This window comes from Nuphar pumila, chromosome 8 (genome assembly GCF_984573655.1).
Source record: "Nuphar pumila chromosome 8, dmNupPumi1.hap1.1, whole genome shotgun sequence".
In the NCBI taxonomy this organism is placed as follows: domain Eukaryota; kingdom Viridiplantae; phylum Streptophyta; class Magnoliopsida; order Nymphaeales; family Nymphaeaceae; genus Nuphar; species Nuphar pumila.
The window spans coordinates 16839467-16864352 of NC_143256.1; the positions used below are offsets into that span (position 1 = coordinate 16839467).

The 24886-nt window shown below is 39.8% G+C and overlaps 1 protein-coding gene across 1 annotated transcript in view; it reads left to right on the forward strand.

Annotated features, from left to right (window-relative positions):
* Positions 1-5869: 5869 nt before the first annotated feature.
* The window catches only part of LOC149829685 (actin-interacting protein 1-2-like), a 36343-nt gene continuing 17326 nt past the window's right edge, over positions 5870-24886 (forward strand). The window contains exons 1-3 of the mRNA XM_090015248.1: positions 5870-5913; positions 20603-20764; positions 24085-24268. Of these exons, the coding sequence (XP_089871374.1) occupies positions 5870-5913; positions 20603-20764; positions 24085-24268 (390 nt within the window). The remainder of the gene's footprint in view (positions 5914-20602; positions 20765-24084; positions 24269-24886) is intronic.

Here is a 24886-nt window from a genome sequence, read left to right on the forward strand (position 1 = left end):
TGATGTTGCCAACACACCTTCACGAATAGAATCGTCCTACTGTGCAGTGTCCTCTCCTGGCGATCCACAATTTTCATCAGCTTCTCCTATGTCATCAAGTCAGGTTGTACATCAACCGCCTCATAGTGGATCACATGTGAGGGGTCAGTCACATACTTCTTCAAGATCGAGACGTGAAAGACATTATGAATCTAAGAAAACTAAGGGAGAAGTGTCACACGGTATGCGGTCTACCCAACACTCTCAAGGATCTCTAAGGGTCCAACATATTGAGGACTCAACTTTCCCTTCTTCCCGAACCGGAAGACACTCTTCGTGGGCGAGATCTGAACAAACACGTGGTCACCCATGGCAAAGTTGAGCTTCCTACGCTGCTGATTGGCATAGCTCTTCTGCCTGCTTTGTGCTGCGACCAACCTCTGTCGGATCAACCGTACCTAGTCTGAGTAGTGCTTGATGGCCTCTGGTGACTCCACTGCTCTCACTCCAACCTTATTTCAGCACACTGGGGATCTACATGGTCTGCCATACAGAGCTTCGTATGAGGCTATACCAATGCTAGCAGGGTAACTATTGTTGTATGAAAACTCTACAAGCTTTACAGCCTATCTCACTCTCCTGCCCAATCTAACGCGCATGCTCTAAGCATATCCTCTAGTGTTTGTATCATGCGCTTTGTCTGACCATCAGTTTGTGGGTGAAAAGTCGTGTTGAACTTCAATGTGGCACCAAGGGCCTTCTACAACTGGTGCCAAAAATGAGACATAAAATGAGGGTATCGATCTGACATGATCGAATGTGGCACCCCGTGAAGCCAGACTATCTCATCCACATAGAGGTCTGCTAGACTCTCCAAGCTTTGACTGATCCTGATCGGTAGAAAGTGGGCACTCTTCGTTAACATGTTCACTATCACCTAGATGGCATCGTGTTGACAATGGGTCCACGGCAACCCTATGATGAAGTCCATTAAGTTGTCATCCCACTTTCACTCTGGAATGTTTAATGACTAAGGAAGTCCACCAGGTCTCTAATGCTTGATCTTCACCTACTGGTAGGTAGACACCGAGACACAAACTCTGCTACGTCCTGCTTTATCTTGTTCCACCAATACATCCGTTGGAGGTCCTTGAACATCTTAGTAGAACTTGGGTGAACAAAATACCTCGACCGGTATGCCTCACTCATCAGCTCCTCCTGCAGTGCCTTTGGAACCCACCATCTGTCTTTGAACATGATGGTTTCATCCTCCTCACGACAAAACTATGCATCATGCTTCTGGGCACTCATGCACAACCTCTCAAACTCTAGATCGATTGACTGAAGCTCCTCAATGTGGTCTATAATCTTAGGTTACGCCTGCATCCCCGCATAAAGGATGCATCCAGAATCATCTGCAAATGGTTGTCATCTCACAAACTCTTTGATCATATCCCAAATATGCCCTATTAAGCTAAGTATCATGACTAAAGCCTTCTACTAAGCGTGTCTGCCACTATATTTGCCTTACCAGGGTGGTAGGTGATGGAGAACTTGTAGTCCTTCAGGAACTCCAAACACTTGTGTTGCCTCAAATTAAAATCACATTGTGTGAATATGTACTTGAGGCTCTTATGATCAGAGAGGACCTCAAACTATTTCGCATACATGTAGTGACACAAGATATTCAGTGCAAAGACAATTGCCGCTAACTCCAAGTCATACGTGGGGTAATTCTTCTCATGCACCTTTAGTTGTCGAGAAGCGTACGCGATCACCTTTCTGTGCTGCATCAAGACACAGTCCAGTCCGGTCCCTGAAGCATCATTGTACACAATGAATCTACCTGTCCCAAAAGGTAAAGTTAATATTGGGGCCGTGGTCAACCTCCTCTTCAGCTTCTGAAAGCTCTCCTCACATCGAGGTGACCAAACCAACTTTATCTTCTTCTATAAAAGTCGAGTCATTGGAACCGCTATACGAGAGAAGTTCTCAATGAATTGACAGTAGTAGCTCACCAATCCCAAGAAACTCTTGATCTCTAAAATTGTCTTTGGTTGCTTCCAAGACAACATTGCCTCCACCTTGGCTGGATCGACCTCAATGCCCTTCTTAGAGATCACGTGGCTGAGAAACATCACCCTGTGGAGCCAAAACTCACACTTCAAGAACTTAACATAAAGTTGATGTTCTCTCAGTGTCTGCAACACAATCCACAGATGCTCTCAGTGCTCCTCCACGCTCTCAGAGTAGATAAGAATGCCATCGGTGAATATAATGACAAAAGAATCCAACCATAAACTGAAGACCCGATTCATCAGGTCCATGAATGTTGCAGGGGCATTGGTAAGTCTAAAAGACATCACCAAAAACTTATAGTCCCCGTATCTGGACCTGAATGTGGTCTTTAGAACATCCGCTGCCCTGATTCACAACTGATGGTACCCGAAACAAAGATCTATCTTACAGAACCAGCTCCTTCTTCAACTCAACCAGCTCTGCAAGTGCCATGTGATACGGTATTCAGGAAACTGGTGTCATGCCAGGCATTAGCTCGATTGAGAACTTGATCTTCCTGTGAGGTAGCAAACCTGGCAAGTCCTCGGGAAAGACGTTCAAAAACTCATGAACCGCGTCCAACTGCTCCAAATGTGTCACCTAACTGTCTGTCGCAGACACACTGGCCAAGAACACCATACAACCTTGCTTATGGTACTTGGAGATCTTCAATGTCGAGACAATCTTCACCTCGCTCGTTGATCAAATCGCCTAAAACACCAATACAGACAAATCAGGGCGCTCTAACGGAACCTCATTTCTCCAACACTAAAGAGTAGCATTGTATTTAGACAACCAGTCTATACCCAAAATGACATCATAGAAAGTCATGTTCAGTATGATCAGGTCAGCAAACAACTCATGCCCCTCGATGATCACTCAGACTGTAGGAAAATATTTCTCGCAAGAAGAAGATGTACCCATCGGAGACATCACGTAAAAAGCCTTCTCGAGGCTAGATGTAACAAGATCAAGCAAACTCGCAAAGGAGGAGGATATAAAGAATGGGTAGCACCAAATCAAACATCACACGAGCATAGTGTTCAAAGACTACGAAAATACCTTCGAGCAGGTCATTTTGATTACCCTGTGTGGCAGTTGTTGCAGCGTACACTCTCCTGTTGGTCCTCTGTTGCGCCTATTGTTGAGGCCTATGTTGCTACTATTGTTGTCCTCCATGAGTCGTTGGCTTGTTCGGACAATAGATAACGATATGTTCGGGCTGTTGGCACTAGTAGCAGACTCCCTTAAAGAGTGGACAAGAGCCCTAATGATGACTCTTGTTGCACCTTTGACACATGAACAAAGTCTTCCCCTATTGCTTCCTCTGTTGGGGTCGACCCTTCTGATGCCCTTGTTGTGTCATCTGCCTCTTTACCTTACCCCCTGCCACCCACAGGTGGGTTCTTCCTCGCTTCGCCACTGGTGATGCCCTGGTTACCCCCCACTCTTCTGTGATTCATCCTTGAACCTCTTCCACTCCTCATTCAAGATGGATGCAGACTTGATCACATCACTGAATATAGTAGGACAACTCGTCATCACACGAACCTGGAGTCCGTCTTTCAGCCCACGAACATACTTCGTTGCCCTTGCCTTATCATTAGTAAAAAGGTTCAAGTAGTAGCGCTCCAAACTCCTGAATTTGGTGGTATAGTTCACCAAACTCATGTTCCCCTGAACAAACCCAAAAAAATATTGCTACATACGTTCTCGTGCATAAGCAGGGAACTGAGCATCTAAGAAATTCTCATTGAAAGTCACTCAAGGAATTACCTCCACTCTGTCGTATTTCACTCATCACAGGGTGTCCCACAATTTCTTGGCATCACCCTTCAATTGGAACATGCCAAAATTAGTCTGCCTATCCTCAGGCACAGGCAGGATACAAAACGCCCTTTTAGTCTCCTCAACCCAACTCTCAGCTGCCTCTGGGTCGGCCTTCACTGAGAAGGTTGGAGATTCAACCTAAGAAACTTCTTGAACATCACCACGGTGGGGTTTGGAGTGACCTCGGCAAGATAGACACACATGATCTGTTGCGCCACCTGTGCCTGGACGTATGTGGTCACTATCGTTGTCAAGGTGTTCAGGGCATTCAACATGAAGTCCCTTTGCTCCTGTCAATCAGCGGGAGCACCAGAAGTCAAAGCTCGGGAGCGGGTATACATCTAAAACATGAAAAATAGTTAAAAAATTTGCACCCTTATCAAACCTACCCCCTTAGGATTGATCCCCTCAACAATCATAATTGCATATTCACATCAAATTCCTAATTCACATAAAAAGGAATTAAATTAAGCCATTCTCACAGTCTATCATATGAAATTTAAATAAATTGATATTAGTAAAAAAAAATACCAGGTAGCCCTTACTAGTGATGGAGACTGCTCTAGAATACAAGTCATGACTTTCTGATAAAATTTGGACATGGCTTGATTATCAAAAGAAAATTCTGGTACACAAAAATGATTAAAATATAATATTTTATGGTCGACTCTGATACCAAACCTGTAGCGACCCCAACTCATCCCTATTGAAAAGTAATTTTTTTTTAAAGCAATCAAAGGGACTCTTTTAGAGACCTCACTATTTGGTAACTACCATATATAACTAAAATTTGGAATTAATTAATTAATTAATAATTAATAAATATCTAGAAAATTTCATAGAGTGCCTTATCCATCTTGGAGTCTTTTTAACCTTAAATTTCCTTAAATTAAACCTTTATACCGAATTGAAAGCTTTAATTTCGTTGGACCTAGATTTTAGATCTGGGTCCAGATCCAAGATGCAAATTCATATCTAATATTTATATGGATCTTGAACTGGATCAGATCCTAATTAATATGGGATTTGGATTGAGTTCAGATCCATATTAACTTGGATCATACAGATTGGATTCAGTTTGATCCAATCTGGACTCGGTCCCATCGAGACAGACCCTTTTTTAAAAAATATGATTTTCGAGCAGACCATAGCCTGAGTTCAGAAAAATAAAATATAGTTGAATTCAACATTTTGAGGTACATCTAATGATGTATAACTTGAATTTAACCTGAATTTTGCTCAAATTTTGCTTGATTTTAAAGGTCAAAAATAAAAGTTTTTATCATATCTTGTTTGGCTCATTTAGGTCTTATCAATGACCCATGGGTCAAACCCAAACTCAATTGACGCTACCTAAAATCGAGGATTTATCGATTTTTTTATGGCACTTAGCCAAAACCTCAAATATCTCTAAATTTAATACACGATATTACAAGATCTCGGCACTCAAGCACACCCTCATAATTGTTAGGGAAAAGTAATATGTTTGACTCTATATAATTAGGGGTGTCAACGGGTTGGGTTTACTTCGACCAAACCCTATAGGGTTCGGGTTTGGTGACAAAAAAGAATACCCGATTAAGACTCATGTCCCGACTTGAAGAACCGATTAATATATGGACCCGAGTATAGTTTGTGAAATTTTATACCAGACTCAAGCTTGACTCAAGCTTTGATTAAGACCATAAATTTTCAATGTAAAAATGATAAAAAATTATTATTTTATCAGGTATGATCTGGGTCTGGTTCATGTAGTTCTTATTGGATCTAGGTATGATTTATCTTATAGTAGGCTCGATTAGACCTGGGTCTAGATCCGGTATCCTACCCAAAAATCTGATCCAAGTTTGGTTCCACCTAGGTCGAACCAAAGCCGACCTATTGACACCCTTACATACAATGTCGTAAGCTTAAAGTAAAAACAACCATGATCTAACATTAATGTAAAAGGCTGACATGATTCCTGAATGAGTAGATGCATCATTACGAAGGGCAATATAAGATGGGGAAAGCATTTGACCCTCTAATTGGAACTCACAGGAGAAGGTTGGTTTGAGCAAATGTATTCAACATGGTCGAATTTGTAAGAATGAACACTTAGATCATATTTTTTTATGTAAAAATATTATTTTTTGAAGGTTGAAAGTTTGGTACATTGTAGGCCGTTGATTTTTTAACCCTGAAAAAATCTCACATGCATGTTATAATAACATGTTTCAAAGGTCCTTTTCTACTAAACTAAACATGTAGATCGTGTCAAATGTGCAAAAAATAATAAAAATATTACAGTTTTTCACTGAAGGGTTCCTTACCCACGAGGGGTAGCAAATATTGTCCCATAAAACGGTCCTGGTTTTTTTGTGAGCAAACTTTCTTGGATGACATCCAATCACTAAAGTGTCATAGTGAGTTTCCACTTTCTCAGTAGGATAGAGTGTGCGCTTAATTGTTGGGTAGTTCTGGGGTAGGACCTTGTCTCTGTGTGCTGGAACAGGTCGCTAAGGACAAATTTCACCATTGTGCGCTCAAAAAGTGACTATTTAGAAAATATTTAAAAAATTTTAATGTTTAATTCTTTAGGATAATGACAGCATCTATTTTACAATTTAACAATATTTTAATCTAAACTTTATTTTTTAATGACAAGAAAACCCGTATCGAAGACCAGGTCGCTTAATGGGCTCGGCCCACTGCGATATAAGACCCTCAAAGATTAAGACAACCACCATATTTTGTGGATTCTGATCGGGTGCAATCACATGGCACAAAATTTGTGCATTATGCACTTGACTGCCCTCCATCAGGCCCTGGGCCCCACAACTGACAGGCTGTCCTCAAGATGGAGGGTGATCAAGTGCTTAATGTTGGTGCAATTATATTGTATCTCATATTTTCATTGTTTTTATGTCCCCCGTACACCTGACGCCCGAACCGGATAAGCAATTCAAATCTTGTGCAGGCCCCTGTCAATTCCTCTGAGTTTCGATCTCGCGACCCTATCGTTGAAGTAAACTTTTCAGTTCAAACTTGATAACTGACAAAATCAATATGCTTCCCAGAAAGTGAATCAACTCACCATGTCAACCAGCCATTAGAATAATTTGGCAATCAAATACTTAAATTGTAAACCATTTTAGATCTCGAATAATTTGGCAATCAAGTACTTAAATTGTAAACCATTTTAGATCTCTCTCTCTCTCTCTTGTAGGGGAGCAATTCTCGTGGTCAAATATGAGGTCTCGCCCTTGCTTGCGGATACTTGATCGCGTTTTTCTCTCCCCAGAACTATTTCACGCAGTTCCGGATGTCACTGCTTGTCTGCTGCCACGGACCATGTCCGATCATGGACAAATGACTGTTTCGTGGGGCGCAGGCTCCAAGGCATGTCGTAGGTTCTTCTTTGAGGAATGGTGGCTTCGGGTGCCAGACTTTCAGCAGTTGGTAGGTCAATCGTGGGCTCAACCTGCTACGGGATCTTGGGTGGCCATCCGCATCCATGTTAAGCTTCTTCGTCTTCGGAAACGTATTAAGGAATGGCTAAGTTTTAATAACCTGAACAAGTTTAGGTTCATCGGCCAGTGGGAAGCGGAGCTCTCCGATTTGGCCCAACGTCAGGTCGATCTTGTTGGTGTACCGAAGGGTCAAGTGCTTCAATTGCAGGAGCGTATCGTCGTACTCTCTACTCTCGTTGCAGAATGGAGAGCACGAGATGAGCTTAGATGGAAGTTGAGGGCTAGAGTTGCATGGTTGGCTAATAGCGATGATAATACACAATTTTTTCATATGAACGCATCAAATAAATACAGTAAGAATTGTATACTCTCGATCGAGATCGATGGATGCCAGTTTGGTCCGCACAATTGCCTGCCAGTTATTACTTCTTATTTCTCCAGGTTGTATTCGGCCGACTTAGGCGTCAGGGGGGTCATCGGCGATATGGGCTATAAGCAGTTGGCGGCAAACTAATTTGTTTCTTTGCAGGTTAGATTCACTGAAGTGGAGATTTCGAATGCTATTAGCGAACTATCGGGATGGAAGGCACCAGGCCTTAATGGTTTTCACATTGACTTCTTTAAAGCATTTTGGTCAACTATAAAAACTGACCTGCTCCACTTGTTCGATGAATTCTATCGTAATGCGAGGCTGCCTAAACCATATCATGTGGCAGTCATCTCTTTGATTTCTAAGAGGCAAGGGGCATCAGACATATCCAACTTTAGGCCGATTTCGGTGATGGGTGCTCTGTATCGCATTATATCTAAGGTGTTGGCTAATCGGTTGCGCGCTGTCATTGATCAACTTGTTTTGTCCGAACCAGGGTGCTTTTATTCCAGGTCGAAGTTTGCAAGGATCCTTTATTTGTGCAACTGAGCTTCTTCACTCTTTACAGTCGACTGGATCACCGCACTTCATGCTAAAATTGGATTTTCACAAGACTTATGACAGAATGGCATGGGATTTTCTGATTGAATCTCTAACAAATATGGGGCTTGGCAGCCGATTTATAGCATGGGTTAAGGAGTTGGTCACAAAATCCGTATCATCAGTTTGCATCAATGGAATGAGAGGGGAAGAATTCAAGTTGGCTAGAGGTGTACGACAGGGTTGTCCTCTAGCACCTATCATTTTTAATATCGCGGTAGATGGTTTACCTATTCTCATGAAAAGGGCAGAAGAAACAGGCTTCTTGGAATCCTTGGGCATTCCTAGTTTTGTTGGTCACACAATTCAATATGCAGACGATACTTTAATATTTGGACATGCGAATGTTAATCAAATGTCTAGGTTGTACTTCATTATTAAAGTCTTTGCTGCAATTTCAGACCTTCGCCTGAACGAGAGTAAGTGCGCTCTGGTCTTACTCAATGCTGACCCTCTTCTCCAATCGGCTGCTGCAAGGATCTTCAACTGCCCAATATCCGACTTCCTGTCAATTTCTTGGGTCCATCGTTGCACTCTCTACAATCAGCGGGAACTTCTACTTGGATGTCTACCATAGAGCGGGTGCAAGGAAGATTGCAGGCTTGGAAGGCTCAATATTTATCTTTTGCGGGACGAGTGATGCTCATTCGCCATGTTTTAGCCCGATTACCAGAGTTTCGAATGAGCATGTCTATTATACCGACGACAGTAGAGCAGACGATAAATCATTTGCTTTCGCACTTCCTTTGGTCTGGGAATGTGTCGCACAAAAAGTACCTGCTTGTTTCTTGTCAACAGATCGTGCTTCCGAGGCACCAAGGTGGCTTAGAGATTCCAACTATGAGAAAGAGGAGCATCGTTTTAGTCTTGAAGTGGGCTTGGGAAGCTTCCACATCTCAATCTTCTTGGGCTATGATTGTTAGGCAAAAATATGGTAGTCTACATGAATCCCTTCTTTCCACGCCCAGTTCAGTGTGTCGTTCGTCCCTCTGGCTAGAGTGGCGGAAGACACTTCGATCCTTCAGTGGCAGAGATTTTAGGCCTGTCCATGGCATGACATGGCTTCACTGGGCCATGGCGAGCGGAGATAGGTTCTCCATTAAGAAAGTTTACCATTCCTTGTTGCCATCCGGGATGAACTGGTTTCCCAGTGATTGTATGTGGGGTAAGGAGCCAGCTCCAAGGGCAAAAGCTTTGGCGTGACTTGTGGCTCTGAATCGTGTTCAAACCCAAATTAATGTCAGGAAACGGGGGATTCAATTTCCAAGCATGTGTGTTCTTTACGAGAAGGTTGTAGAGGACACGACTCACCTATTTTGGCTCTGCCCGGTCATTCTAGACTTATTTTTTTAAACTTGGGGTGCGCCACTTGTTCAAACTCGTCCGTGCTTCGTTATTCGGGACCTCTTGCTTGGTCCCAGGATTGTACGACACAAAAAAAATGGAGATTATTGTGGCGGGTTTGGTTGCTTTCAGCATGGTGGGTCATATGGACTGAAAAAAACGACATCTTCTTCAGGGGCATCAAATTCGATTTCGGAAGGCTTCGACAACGGGTCATGTCTGATGTGTATCTGGCTCTTAAATTACATAGTAGGGGGGAGGGGCTGATCGGCTTGTACTCTGAACTATGTACAATCGCCATCTAGATTGTGGCTGTTTTGCTCTTATGTTTCTCTTTTGTCTCTCCCATCCAATATTCTGTTGGATGTATTTTGGTAATGTTGAATGGTGAATGTTCTCTTTCTCTCTTTCTCTCTTGTACATGCGCTACAGAGTTTGTAACCCAAACTGAAACTACAACACCACACGTATATTTGTGCGGATGCATAAACATGAAATTTTGCCCATCCAAATGGATGGGTTTCATAGATTTAGGCGATGTTTGGAAACTAGTTGTCAGAAGTAGCCAGAGTGGGAATACCAACACCAGAATTGTTGGTGATGGATGGAGTTGTAAGAAATGATGCAAGTGAGATGGTATTTGACACGTCCAATTCCACATTTTACATCCCACTTACATGAGGTGGTAGTTACCAAATACTACACCAGATCTCACACAGGTGACTGCTTCAACAACCTTCCTAACGTTCTTTCAGTATTATTTCCAACTTTTTAGTTGCATTCCAAACAGATGCACATGTGGAAGTGGTAAATCTCCCGTAAAATCAAAGTGGGCGATAAAGTAGTCGGAAGTCATAGGAAAAAAGGTTTCATTTCAAAAAAATTGCCTAGACTGGATATGTCTTATTTGCAAAATGGGACACCAGTTGATATGGCATTCAATCCATTAAGAGTACCTTCACGAACGAATGTGGGACAAATATTTGAATGCTCACTCGAGTTAGCGGGAGACCTGTTGGGCAGATATTATAGAATAACACCCTTTGATGAGATATATGTTGGGTTTCCCTCCTTTGTGGGATCCATTGGTTCGATGCACATTCAGTATCACTGCAGAATTTTAAGCACGATGCTTGATCTTTTCGAAGATGATTTGGAGTATTTGCTGGATAGCGATTTGTAGAAGTCCTCTCAGCTAAATGACTATTCAACTGTTCAGAGTTTGAGGTTCAGCGAGTTATCGATGACGATTTGTGGTGAGTGCCTTCAGTTGCATAGCGATTTGTGGTTAGCGTTATGTGTTTCAGTCGGATGACGATTTGTGGTTATCGTTGGATAGCGATTTGTGGTATCGCTGGATAGCGATTTGTGATAAGGCGCATCGTAAGTTATGCAAGATATTTAGTCTTCCGCATTTAATGTGAGTCTTGTCTTCTATTTAAGGGATGGATGAGAGAGCAAAAGAGGCAGAATATTAGGGAGAGAGTGTGAGAAACACTTTTAGGGCACCGAAAGGGTGCGGAGGAAAAAAAAAACAAGAAGTGTTGCGACACTTCTTTCAAGACAGCTTCGTCAAGCTAGTTCTTCAAATCATTCGTTCTTTGTTCCTCAGTGAGGCATATCCTCTTGTTTATTTCGTTACACCTTGTGTGTTTGTAAGGCTTATGCCTTTTGGCCACTTTGTAATCTTTGTTTGAAGATAGTGGAAGTTGTTGACCTATTGGTCGTCGTGGACATACCTCAGTTGAGAGGGAACCACATAAATCGTTGTGTGCTATTTTTATTTTTGCAGCTAGTTTGTTTTGGTTTATTTTTCTACCACTATCATCATCGTATTGTTTTCATCAATTCACACTTGTGGGGAGACCCGGTACGTCCATTTTAACCCCAACACATGGTATCAGAGATTTGGTTAGTATATTTGTGTGTGAAGTCATGGAGAATAACATTGGGCGTATGATCAGTTTGAATGGCACAAACTGGATGGCATAGAAAACTAAAATAGAAGACCTCTTGGGTTATAAAGATTTGGATGGACCCATAGACGGTGTGAGAGGCAAGCAAGAAGAGATGAAAGATGTCGAATGAAAAAAACTAGACCGAAAGGCGATCAGTTTCATTCGACAATGGATAGATGATAGTGTCTTTCATCATGTATCCATAGAAACTTTGACGCATGGTCTTTGAACCAAACTAGAGAGCCTTTATGATAGAAAGGCAGCAGTGAATAAGGCCTTTCTATTTCGAAAGCTTGTGAACCTCAAGTATAAAGAGGGCGGCTCTATTACAGAGCATTTGAATGAGATCAAAAGCATTGTAAATCAGTTGGCCACAATGAAAATCACTTTTGATGATGAGTTACAAACTTTGTTGCTCTTATTTCCCTTCCTGAGAGTTGGGAAACCTTGGTGGTCACAGTCAGTAACTCTGCACCTGATGGAATGGTAACGATGAGCCAAGTTACCAGCAGTCTGTTGAATGAAGAGTCCAGGAGAAAGTCATTAGGTCCTTCTACCTCAAAGGCACTTGTGATTGAAAACAGGGGGAGAAGCAGAAGTAAGAGCAGGGCTCTGCACTACCATGGCAAATCCAGAGGCCACTCACACTCGAGCTCAAAGAAAGACGTCGAGTATTATTATTGCCACAAGAAGGGGCATATGAAGCGACAGTGCAGGAAGCTCAAGCTTAAGGAGTAGAACAGAGAGAAGAGATCAGAAGAAAAATAAGGTGCCACAGTCACAGATGGAGAGCTCATGGTTGTCTGTGATGGCACTAGCATAAATTTGATCGATCAGGAGACCGATTGGGTGATTGACTCTGGAGCTTCATTTCATGTTACCTCACGGGTTGATTTCTTCACTTCCTACTCGCAAGGTGATTTCGGTAATGTCTGAATGGGAAATGAAGATGTGTCAAAGATTGTTGGCATGGACGACATTTGCTTGGAAACAAGTGTTGGCTGTAAGTTGTTGCTGAAAAATGTGAGGCATGTACCAGACATCCGACTGAATCTGATCTCTGCTGGAAAGTTAGATGATGAGGGCTATAACAACACCTAAAGTGATGGAAGGTGAAAGCTAACCAAAGGCTCATTGGTGATAGCCAGAGGAACAAAGGCTCGTTCCCTTTACACTTTGTAAGCGAAGATCTGGAAGAGTGTTGTGAATGTTGTGGAGACTGACTCGTCCACAAAATTATGGCATAGAAGGCTTGGGCATATGAGCAAGAAGGGGCTGCAAGTCATAGTTAAGAAAAAGTTCCTGACAGGTGCAACAGCTACATCTTTGGAACCTTGTGTTCATTGCTTCCATGGTAAACAAAATAGAGTTTCTTTTCCATAGATGCATTGCATCTAGAAAATCTCATGTTCTAAATCTTGTACATTCTGATGTGTGTGGACCTTTAAAGGTCAAGACACTTGGTGGTGCATTGTACTTTATGAATTTCATTGATGATCACTCTAGGAAAGTCTGGGCTTATACACTGAGGACTAAAGACCAAGTTCTAGATGTATTCAAGCACTTTCAGGCCATGGCTAAATAAGAAACTGGCAGGCAGTTGAAGTGTGTTCGCTCGGATAATGGTGGCAAATACATTGGGCCATTTAATCAGTATTGCACCAATCATGGCATCAAGCATGAAAGAACTATAAGGATGACACCTCAACAGAATGGGGTTGCTGAGAGGATGAAGCACATCATTCTTAAGAGAGTCAGATGTTTGCTGTCACACTCTAAATTGCCAAGATCTTTCTGGGGTGAGACAATGAGGACAACAATTGATCTTATCAACTTGTCTCCTTTTATTCCCTTGAAGGGAGATGTTCCAGAGAAAGTTTGGATAGGAAAAGAACCTTTCTATGGACACTTAAGAGTGTTCGGCTGTAGAGCATTTATTCACATTCCGAAGGAAGAGAGGTCCAAGCTTGATCCAAAAGTCAAGCAATGCATATTCATTGGCTATGGACATGAAGAATTTGGCTACAGACTGTATGACCCTATTGATAAAAAGGTGGTCAGAAGTCAAGATGTTGTCTTATTGGAATATTAGACCATTGAAGACATTGGTGAGTCTGAGCCATCAAAGTCCAGTACAGGTGATCTTATTGATTTAGATCCCCTAGATGCGCCGACTGTTCATGATTTCGTGGAGGAGATTCCACCTCCTCGCAATGATGCAAAGGAAGGAAGTGTTGAGTCAGAAATTGAGGGGGAGCCAACACCCCAAGAGTCACTTCCTCAGACTCCGATAAGGAGATCCACTAGAGAAAAACAGTCATCCAGAAAATACTCATCAAATGAGTATGTGATGATTACAGATCAAGGTGAGCCAGAAACTTTTGAAGAAGTTTTGGAGGATGAAAACAAGTCTGAGTGGTTTAAGGCAATGAAAGAAGAAATGGATTCATTGCATGCGAATCACACCTTTGATCTGGTAAAGACAACTAAAGGGAAGAAGGTGTTAAAGAACAAATGGGTCTTCAAGTAGAAGACTGATGAAAACAACTCTCAACCTAGATACAAGGCACGTCTTGTTGTGAAAGGTTTTGCTCAGAAGAAAAGAGTTGACTTTGATGAGATCTTCTCACCACTTGTGAAGATGCCCTCCATCTGAACTGTGCTCGATATAGCTGCAAGCATGAATTTGGAAGTTGAGCAGCTTGATGTGAAGACTGCATTTCTATATGGTGACTTGGAAGAAGAAATTTATATGGAGCAACCTGAGAGTTTCATTGACAAGGGTAAAAAGCACCTAGTTTGCAAGTTGAAGAAGAGCTTGTATGGATTGAAGCAAGACCAAGGCAGTGGTATAAGAAATTTGATTTCTTTATGAATGAGCATGGATACTCAAGAACCTCCACAGACCATTGTGTGTTTGTGAAGAAATTTCCAGATGGTAATTTTATCATTCTCTTGCTTTATATGGATGATATACTGATTGTGAGCCAAGACATCAGCAAGATTAGCAAGTTATAGTTGGAGCTAAGTGAGACATTTGCCATGAAGGATTTAGGTCCAGCAAAGCAGATTCTTGGGATGAGAATCGTTCATGACAGATCACATGAGATGATATGGTTATCTTAAGAAAAGTATATCAGAAAGGTTCTTGAGAGGTTCAACATGGACAAAGCAAAGCCTGTTAATTGTCCACTTGCAGGCCATTTCAAACTTAGCTCAAGACAATGTCCTACAAATGATGAAGAAGGAACAAAGATGCAGAAAATTCCCTATGCTTCGGCAGTAGGTTCGTTGATATATGCTATGGTCTGTACTCGACCAGACATAGCTCATGCTGTTGGAGTTGTTAGTCGATTTCTGTCAAATTCAGGGAAAGAACATTGGGCAGCAGTGAAATGGATTCTAAGGTATCTTCAGGGCACATTAAAGATGAGTCTGTGTTTTGGAAAGGGTGAACCCATTCTTGATAGATTCACAAATTCTGATATTGCTGGTGATGTAGACAGTAGAAAGTCTACTTCTGGGTATTTGATTACTTTTGCAGGGGAGCAGTTGTATGGCAGTCGAAATTACAGAAATGTCTAGCTCTCTCCACTATAGAAGTTGAGTTCATTGCCATTATAGAAGCCAGTAAAGAATTGTTGTGGTGAAGAAATTCTTGCAAGAGTTGGGCTTGAAGCAAGAAGAGTATGTTCTTCATTGTGATAGTCAAAGTGCTATTCATTTGAGTTAGAATTTCTCGTTTCATTCAAGATCGAAACATATTAATGTTTGATACCACTGGATTCGATATGTCTTGAATAAAAAATTGCTGCAACTAGAGAAAGTGCATACTGATGACAATACATCAGATATGATGACCAAGGACAAGCATGAGAAGTGTCGATTCCTAGCAGGAATGGAAGAAGCTTCCACATAAGTCGGGAAGGGGGAGAATTGTTGGGGTTTCCTCCTTTGTGGGATCCATTGGTTCGATGCACATTCAGTATCGCTGCAGAATTCTAAGCACGATGCTTGATCTTTTCGAGGACGATTTGGAGTATTCGTTGGATAGTGATTTGTAGAAGTCCTCTCAGCTGAATGATGCTTTAGTTGTTCAGAGTTTGAGGTTCAGCGAGTTGTCGATGGCAATTTGTGGTGAGTGCCTTCAGCTGCATAGCGATTTGTGGTTAACGTTATGTGCTTCAGCTGGATGACGAATTGTGGTTATCACTGGATAGCGATTTGTGATAAGGCGCTTCAGGCACATCGTAAGTTATGCAGGACGTTTAGTCTTCCACATTTAATGCGAGTCTCGTCCTCTATTTAGGGGATGGATGAGAGAACAAAAGCAGCGGAAGAGAGCAAAAAAGGCAGAACATTAGGGAGAGAGTGTGAGAAACACTTTTAGGGCACCGAAAAGGTGCGGAGGGAACAAAAAGCAAGAAGTGCTACGATACTTCTTTCAGGACAACTTTGTCAAGCTGATTCTTCAGATCATTCGTTCTTTGTTCTTCAGTGAGGTATATCCTCTTGTTCATTGCGTTACACCTTGTGTATTTGTAAGGCTTATGCCTTTTGGCCACTCTGTAATCTTTTTTTGAAGATAGTAAAAGTTGTTGACCTATTGGTCGCTGTGGACGTACCTCAGTTGAGAGAGAACCACGTAAATCGTTGTGTGCTGTTTTTATTTTCGCTACTGGTTTGTTTTGGTTTATTTTTCTACCAGTGTCATCGTCGTATTGTTTCCATCAATTCACACTCGTGGGGAGACCCAGTACATCCGTTTTAACCCCAACAATATACACACAAAAATTTCCATTCCTGCCACATACTGACAGCTTCCAAACAGGGCCTTACTCAAGTTTATAGAAAAAAAAATCTACCAAATAGAGAGAGAGGCATGGAAATATAATATTAGTAAGAAAGTGAAAGAAGTCGATTTGACATACGCAGGCATGGCTTAGTGATGTATTGGGAGCAAAATTAAAGGCTGCCCTTTTGTATCATATATTAGAATTTTAGTAGGAAATTATCACTTTAAAGTGTAAACATAATGTATACATGTATGCCTTCAACCGTTTCTAATGTGATTGTGATTTTTTCCCATTAATTGCAAGTTACAACAACAATAAAACCCTATGATCTAGAGCTACGACCTTACTTTCTATGCCTCGGTTGTTTAACAATAGATTTCAGTGCACCAAACAGTAGGGGATAAATTGTGAAATTTAATCAAACAAGAATTACTTAAGCCAAAGCCCAGCATAGGCGCGAGGGCGAAAGTCTTGACCTCAGAATTTTACCCCATTGGTGGTTGATCTATGATCTACCTGCGAATGGAACCAAGGTTATATATATATATATATATATTAATGAGTTTGTGCTAAACTCATTTGATGCTAAACCACATGCTAAATGGGTTTTTTCGTCCTTTTTTTCATTTTACTTTTAAATTCTGACCGTAATGTGATCTATGTACTTGATTTATAGGGATCAGCTCTTGAAGCATTTGATTCCAATATATGGGTGGGTTTTTATAAGGTTCAAAAAAACAACGGTCCAAAATCTTTGTAAAATTTTTAGTCTCCAAACATTATTGAAAACACAAGAGCCAGGTGTGGATCCTTAGTAAATCCACCATGCCCAACACATTTATAGAGCTAAAACTGCATAAAAAGCACCGAAGAAGCCCAAAAACCCATTTAGCATGCGGTTTAGCACCAAATGGGTTTAGCACGGACCCATCTTCCTATATATATATATATATATATATATATATATATATTTATATAAAGTAATGCTAAGCTGCTTCGGGATTACCTACACACATAGTAAAATCATAGATGTAGTATCTTCTCAATCGGACTCCGTGTTCAACATAGTTATTTGATAAGAATCATGTCCGGATCATGTTTTTGGACATAAAATAAGATTTTTTAAATCATGAAACTTTGCTACATTTTAGGCCGTTGATTTTTTTAAGGTCCTAAAAAACCTATACAATGATTACAATCGCATGATCTAAAACTTGTTTTCTGTTTAAAAATGCATATAGATCACATTTATAAGGTCTTATCAACAAAAAAAAAAACTACAAGATTTGGAAAACCCAAACCTTTTACTAGATGGGAGTAGGTGCTCTATATATAGGAAGAGGGACCGTCCAACTAAAAGAAGGTCCAAAATCTACAACCCATGATAATCCACGGTGTTCTTTTTCTAACAACCGAGTTTTATATCGATCACATTTTTTCAACAAAAGAAACTTTTTTTAAGCTATGAAAAAATTGAGCATTTGTGACCATTGATTTTTGAATCACCAAAAAAAAACACTTGCATAAACTGGATTCCCATGAAACAAAAAATTTGATCCCAACCAAATAGACCACGTAGATCATATCTATAAAGATTCACATAAAATAACACGAGCTATGAGATATTGCTCATTTCAACTCATTAATATTGTATGCACATCCCCACTAACTAACTATGTATATATTGTATGCACATCTCCACTAACTAACTAACTAACTAACTAACTATATATATATAAAAGGAAGACTATTAAACATCAAGAAGTCTTTTTTTTATGAGGAATGTTGAAACCACCTGCGAAATCAGACCCTGCGCTGGCTATGCATATCGCACATTCAGCCGTTGATACCATGGTGTAAACCCCCTGAGACACACCTTGTCTTTAGGGAGTCGTCTTGCTTCGGCACGAGCTAAAGGCATGATACCCTTACCCTTCATAATGCAAGGGGCTGACATTTGTGAGAAACTCTAACCACCCGCCTAGCAGCCAAGGGCCCTTCCATTACACAAAACCCTTTGGGGCTACCAATCCACGTCTCCATGACTTGCTACTTACTATATTTGTATCCATGACTTACCACCCAAGGAATTGGCATCCACGCCATCTTGTCCGTTGAAGGGCATGACCAGTCTCCCTAAGGTTATAAATTAATGAGACATGATCAACTAGGCTAAGAGACTAATGGCTCTCACTTCTTTTTTTTGAAAGGCAAGGTGGGGTTTGGCAGACCCCATCAGTTATTCAACCTACCATTGGGTTTTGAACCTGCAACTTCCCACTACAAGGAGACATGCACTGACAGCTCCTACCAACAACACAGCTTTGGCTACTAATGACTCACTTAATTAGGAGCAAATATGTATTTTGGCAACGTCTTAACATAATCTTACTTAGGACAAGAAATAAATAGGAAGAGTTTGACTAGCCCTGAACCCATCATCTAGCTTGACTTGACCCATTGCTTGGTTAACTTTGAGTTTCTCATAGCTACATTTACAAACATAAAAAATGAACCAGAAGAGACAAATAAGCTGTGTTGATTGAGGGAGAATTGTCTTTTTCTTTTTATTTTTTTTTGCTGTTTGATGAGCAAGTTGAGGGATAACGCCATGAACCTGAGACCCCAATTTGTATATATTACATAATAATATTTTGTCAAAAAATAATGTTTTTTATATTTCAAAGACCTGTTTGTTCCATTTTCATGGATGGGAATGATCTATCATACAAAAATAGGCATCGATTTTTAAAAGCTCTTGCCAGTTCAATTTAATTGAGAGAAGTATGATAGGATTAATAAAAGGTAACCAACGGGGGCTCTGCTTGTTTGGTAGGAGCTGTTAGTGCAAGTCACCATGTGATGGAACGTTGCAAGTTCAAAACCCAATGGTATGTAGTGTAACGGGTGGAGTCGGCCTAACCCCATCTTGCTTATTAAAAATAAGAAAGAAAAGGTAACAAAAAAAAAACTGAGACTCACCGATGCCAACATGACAATTTTAACTGTGATGTTTAAGGGGGTGTTTGTGTGTCATGGAAAATTCAAGTTTTTTCGCAAAAAATGCATCGATGGGCGTGCGTTTCTGCAGAACTTACAATGCCAAAACAAACATGGCGTATGGAAAAATGCCTCGACGGGTGTGTCATTTTACACACTTAACTCTCATTTTTCTCGAAAAACTGTTCTCATGTGGGTCTCATTTAGTTTCCGCCGCAGAGGAATCCACTAAAGAAGTGCCACAGAACCCTATTCCTTGACAAGAAAACGCCGCTAAATGTTTGTTTCATCGTAGCCAAAAGACTAGAAAAAGAGACGTCACATTTTTTAAATGCGGCCCAACTTTGACAATCCATGCAGCAAACGTCTGGTCGACTCGGAATCGTAGCTTTCTCAAAAGCCAGTCTGGTAAAAGGTCCCTCAAGGACAGAGTAGGACGCCGGACCCACTTGAATCCAGACCGAGTTCGTCCTATCGTTTATGAATGCCAATGGATTCACATAAATGAATGCACCATCTAAATCTAACCCATGGCCTAGTCTCAGAGTGCAAGCAAAATATGAGGGACCGACAATCTGCCGTCGGTGATGATTTTTTATTCTTCTTTGGATTATAAAAAAATATAATAGAAAAAAAATAGATACCAACGGGAGATCCGCTTATCTGGCAAGAGCAGTTAGTGCACGTCACTTGTGTTGGTTGTAAGTTCGAATCCCAATGGTACTGTCAAAAAAAAGGGAAAAAAAAAGTAAATGCGTGTGACCCTGTCCACTAATAACCTAACAGGCTTACACGTTTGGCACTCAGAACCGAACAAATTTTTTTCTCTTAAACAGTTTAATGTTGCTAATTCCATTTAGTGCACGTCACATGTAGTTTTTTTATTATTTATAATTGAATCATTTGCACACAATTAAAAAATGACAAAGCAAGCATGCATAATGTTGCTAATTCCATTTTCTTTTGATACCTCAAAGAGTAAGGAAAGGGTGATTTTTTTGTCTTTCTATCATTGACATTCTGTTTATGATAGAGATAATATCTTTTTTTTTTCTAGCATTATTTACCATATGTGAAGTTTGATTGAGATTGCCTTGATATTTTACATTTAAATTTGTTTCGGTTATATTTTGTGCTTTGCACAATTTATAGTTTAATCCATCTTTGTCATGGTGATCTCCTTCTCTTTGTTGTATTTTTTGTTTTTGTTTGTAGGTGGGATTCAGGATCAACTGTTGGTGAGTTTGACGGTCATTCAAGACGTGTCTTAAGTTGTGCATTCAAGCCTACAAGACCTTTTCGTATTGTTACATGTGGAGAAGATTACTTGGTGAATTTCTATGAGGGACCACCATTTAGGTTCAAACTGTCACAAAGGTTAGTCTTGTTTATGGTATTAAGAGATTGATTTATACTATATTAGGTCAATGATAGTGCAAATTTGCTAAAGGTTCAGCTGTTTTAGCATAATTGTTTTGTATGAAGAATCCTTTGGTACATTGTCTTTCTTTTTTGGTAAAGGTATGAGGATCCAATGCAGGAACTGAAGCGTGACATGTTAGCCTGTCGAAGCAAATGAAATTCTAATAGCTATTCAGTATATGATGTGTTAGCTTTTAAGTAAATAATGACCATTCTCAAACTTTAGGAGTGCACTCTGGCTTGAAACATTACTATAACGTTTAACTTGCAATGGAATATAAAATCATGGTATAAATAAGTGTTCCTAGTATCTTCATGCTTGAATGACATTTTCCAAAAGCAATGCACATGATGTAAATAATATTTTCTCCAAATTGTAAGGAATTATGTGCTCTAGTGAGGGAGATGTATACCTGCCCTTTATCTGATGTGTAGTCTGTTTAAAACTAGTAAGAGAATTAACTAATAACATCCAAGGGGAATATATCAGGGTATTGAAGATAACATTTAAACTATTATTCCTAAAATGGCCAACACAGGTTTAAATTAACTGCACCGTCTAGGTAAATGTTTTAATATAATTGATCTTTGTTCTTGTAGGGACAGGACTACCACTTTTTCTACCAAAAATCTAAACAGATTTTTCAAGCCATAACTAGAGAGCTTTTCTGTCCTAGAGGATGGGCCCTGCTGGTTTCCAGATCACAGTTCATATCTTGATAATATTGCTTCAAAATACATTATAACTGCCAAGCCCCCTTCATGAGAGCGATAGAGTTATGAATCTAGTCTGAGCACATCAGGAACACTTACTAATTTAGGTCTCTCTCCCTCTGTGTTTAAGGCTGGAAGGTTATAAAAATGGCAAAAAGCAGAAAATATGACAAGAACATGAGGGGCTTGGCAAACTTTCTTTTTCTTAACAGTTAACATAGGTTATGGATATATAAATGATAAAAGAGTAAGTTAACCGATAAGGGAAAAGAATACTAACAAATGATGCTTCTCTAGAAAATCTAATTGCACATTCATAAAGGTTTAAGTTTCATATATACATATGGATTCATAGAGCTAAGTATGAAAGAAAATAGACTAAAACAAAGACATTTAAAGATGATGATAATTCGGTCATAGCCATGTCTAGGCTGAGAAACCATGTCCATGCTTACCAACTACTACATTATAACTATCACATTATAAGAGACCAAACAATGATAGCTATGGAAAGCAAGACAATGAGTTTGAAAAAAAAATAAATTATTTGCTATTATTGTCGTGAACCGGGGTATGTCAAGATATATTGTCCTAAACTAAAGATACCCTATGAGAAGAAGGTAGCCTCCGTTGCTCAAGAGTCAAGTGAATTCAAAGCTACACAAGAATCAACTATTGAGAGCATGTCCTTGACTCAAATTGTAGAAGCTCTTCAACCTCTATTCAAAGGAGCTTCACCAACCGAAGCTACGGTCTCTTCTGTTGGCATCTTTGATCCCAGTAAGTCTCTTTGGCTTCTTGGCTCATGTGCCTCATTTCATATGACACTAAATTGTGATATTTTATCTGGATGTCATAACTCAAGCGAGTCAAATGTTTTTTATTGTTGATAGAATATCTCTTGAGATAAAGGGAATAAGAAATTTTGAAAATATTTTAAAGAGATTTTTTATTCAAAAAATTAGATATATTCCCAAGTTAAGCCTAAATCTTTTATTTGTCTCTTAATTATGTGACCTTTGGTATAATGTTTCTTTCTCTTCTATTGGTTTATGAGTGCGGGATCGTCTCTCAGGGAAGCTGATTGGAGAAGGCTGTAAAGAAGGAGGTTTATACTACATAGATTTTTTGGAAATACCTAAGAATACTTTTTGTTATAATGTTTAAAAACTGAATTTTGGATTTTGGAGCTCCCTAACCAAAATCTTCTGAAATATTATCTGCATGAATGCAACCAAAACTGATTGGAGCTCCCATGTGGCAGGTCATGAATCCCCCTGTCATTTTGTGGTTGATGTATGCTTCAAAATTTCCCTTCATATCTTCATCTGGTCTGATACCATCTTCAGATTGATGGTAACATGATTATGTTCCTTTGATGTGTGAAAGAATATGTGGTGTGTGCGAACTGTGAAACAAGGTGAGAGAAATGAGTGAGTGAGGAGGAAGAAGAAGATATAGGAAAAGAGAGGAAGTGAGAAAAGACAAGGGAGAAAGAGAATAGGGGCTGGAATCGTGCCCTATCCCTCTCATATTGACCCTTATAAAGGTAATTTAAGTCAGTTTACAAAAATGCCCTTCATAACTATATCTTTTGACCTATTGGGTCTTGAATACAAAAAAGGACTTCACTAGCCAATCAATTTTGACTCTCATGTAATGCTTCCTTATAACATATTGTACTTCAAAGGATAAACCAGAGTTGCCAGTTGGGGAAGCGATTCGGGTAGTGGAAGCAGGAAGTGAAAAAAGGAAAAAACAAAAAAAGGAAAAAACAAAAAAAGGAAAAAAAGATACATTTTGGAAGCGCCACGTTTCGCGCCTCCGAAATATGCTTCGGAGAAGCATGCTTCCCCATGTCCTATGGTACTTCCGGTAACCCTGGGATAAACCTCTAAAGTGGTCATCATGATGTATATGAACCCTTTATTTTTGTTACCTCATTAATTCACTGGTCTGCACTCCTGTTAAGCTAACCAAAACAGAAAAAGTGAAAAAGTGAAAAACTTCCCTTAAGTATCCACTAAACCTGCCATCTTCTGATCGATGCAATTGGATTGAGTGTTAGATGTCTTCATCCTTCTAAGATTTTAATTCATGGTAGCCTCCTTGTTCAAGATAGAACGCAGAAACATAACATTTATTCAAGTTTCCTTGCATTGCTTGTTTGGCCCATCAAATATTGTGCATTGGTGTGATTTGGCTACATTGTTTACAAGATGCCTTTCCCCATTAATTGTTGAAGCATACTCTTTATTTTGGAGCAACAGTCGTGTCCTTGATTTGCAGAGTCCAATGCAAAACTTCTGGAAAAATGTTCTAGGGTTCATATTAATTAACATCGAGTGCTTGGTATTTTTTCTTTTTTTTTTTCAAAATTTCTTGTAGGAGAAATGTAGTCATTATTTTAATTTTATGTCTGATAAAAAACTCATTCATGGCATTGTAGCAATGTAGGCTTGTGGCCATAATAAAATATAATGTGCTGAGGAAGATGTTCTTGATTGTGTCTTACCGAACAGAGGTAGTATGTAAAGGAAACATTATTGTTTGAAGTGCAGGGAACATTCCAACTTTGTCAATTGTGTAAGGTTTTCTCCTGATGGAAGCAAGTTTATCAGTGTAAGTTCAGATAAGAAAGGTATACTATATGATGGGAGGACAGGAGAAAAGATTGGGGAGCTATCTGCTGAAGGTCACAATGGTAGCATCTATGCTGTTAGTTGGAGTCCTGACAGTAAAGAGGTATTTATGATATTCCTATGCTATTTTCATTATTGATTAATAATTATACTTCCAGTGGTGGACTTAGGATGCAAATATCTACATTGAATGATATCTACTTTTTCCTTTTTCAGATTCTTAGATTGATAATATGAACATTTTAATTAGAACACAATTAAATTTAAATGTTACTCATATAATCAAATGCCTGACTAATGGAGAGTTTTTCTTCTACTTTTTGGTTTTTGGTTGATCGAAGAAGCACATTCATTTATCTGTTGAATGAAAGTTTTATACAATCTGGTTTACCTATATTCTAATGGTCTCCAGCACCATACTGGTTCTGATGGGGCTGTACTTGTCTGTATTACAGGTGTGAGTGGAAGTGTTAATCCAAAGTTTCATTGTGTGCTTTAGTCTGCTTTACTTTGGTATTGATAGAAAATTCTTTCATATTTTCTGTGCAGTTGGATAAACCTGGTTGAGGTTATATTTGTCACAAAATGGCACGGATCCCAATACCCTCCATAATGGACTCCGAGGGTCAAAACATAATGCATTTGAACAAAAACATAAGAACTAAAATGAAACACAATAGAATGTGAGTAAATAACTTCATTAATAAAGAACAGTAAAAAT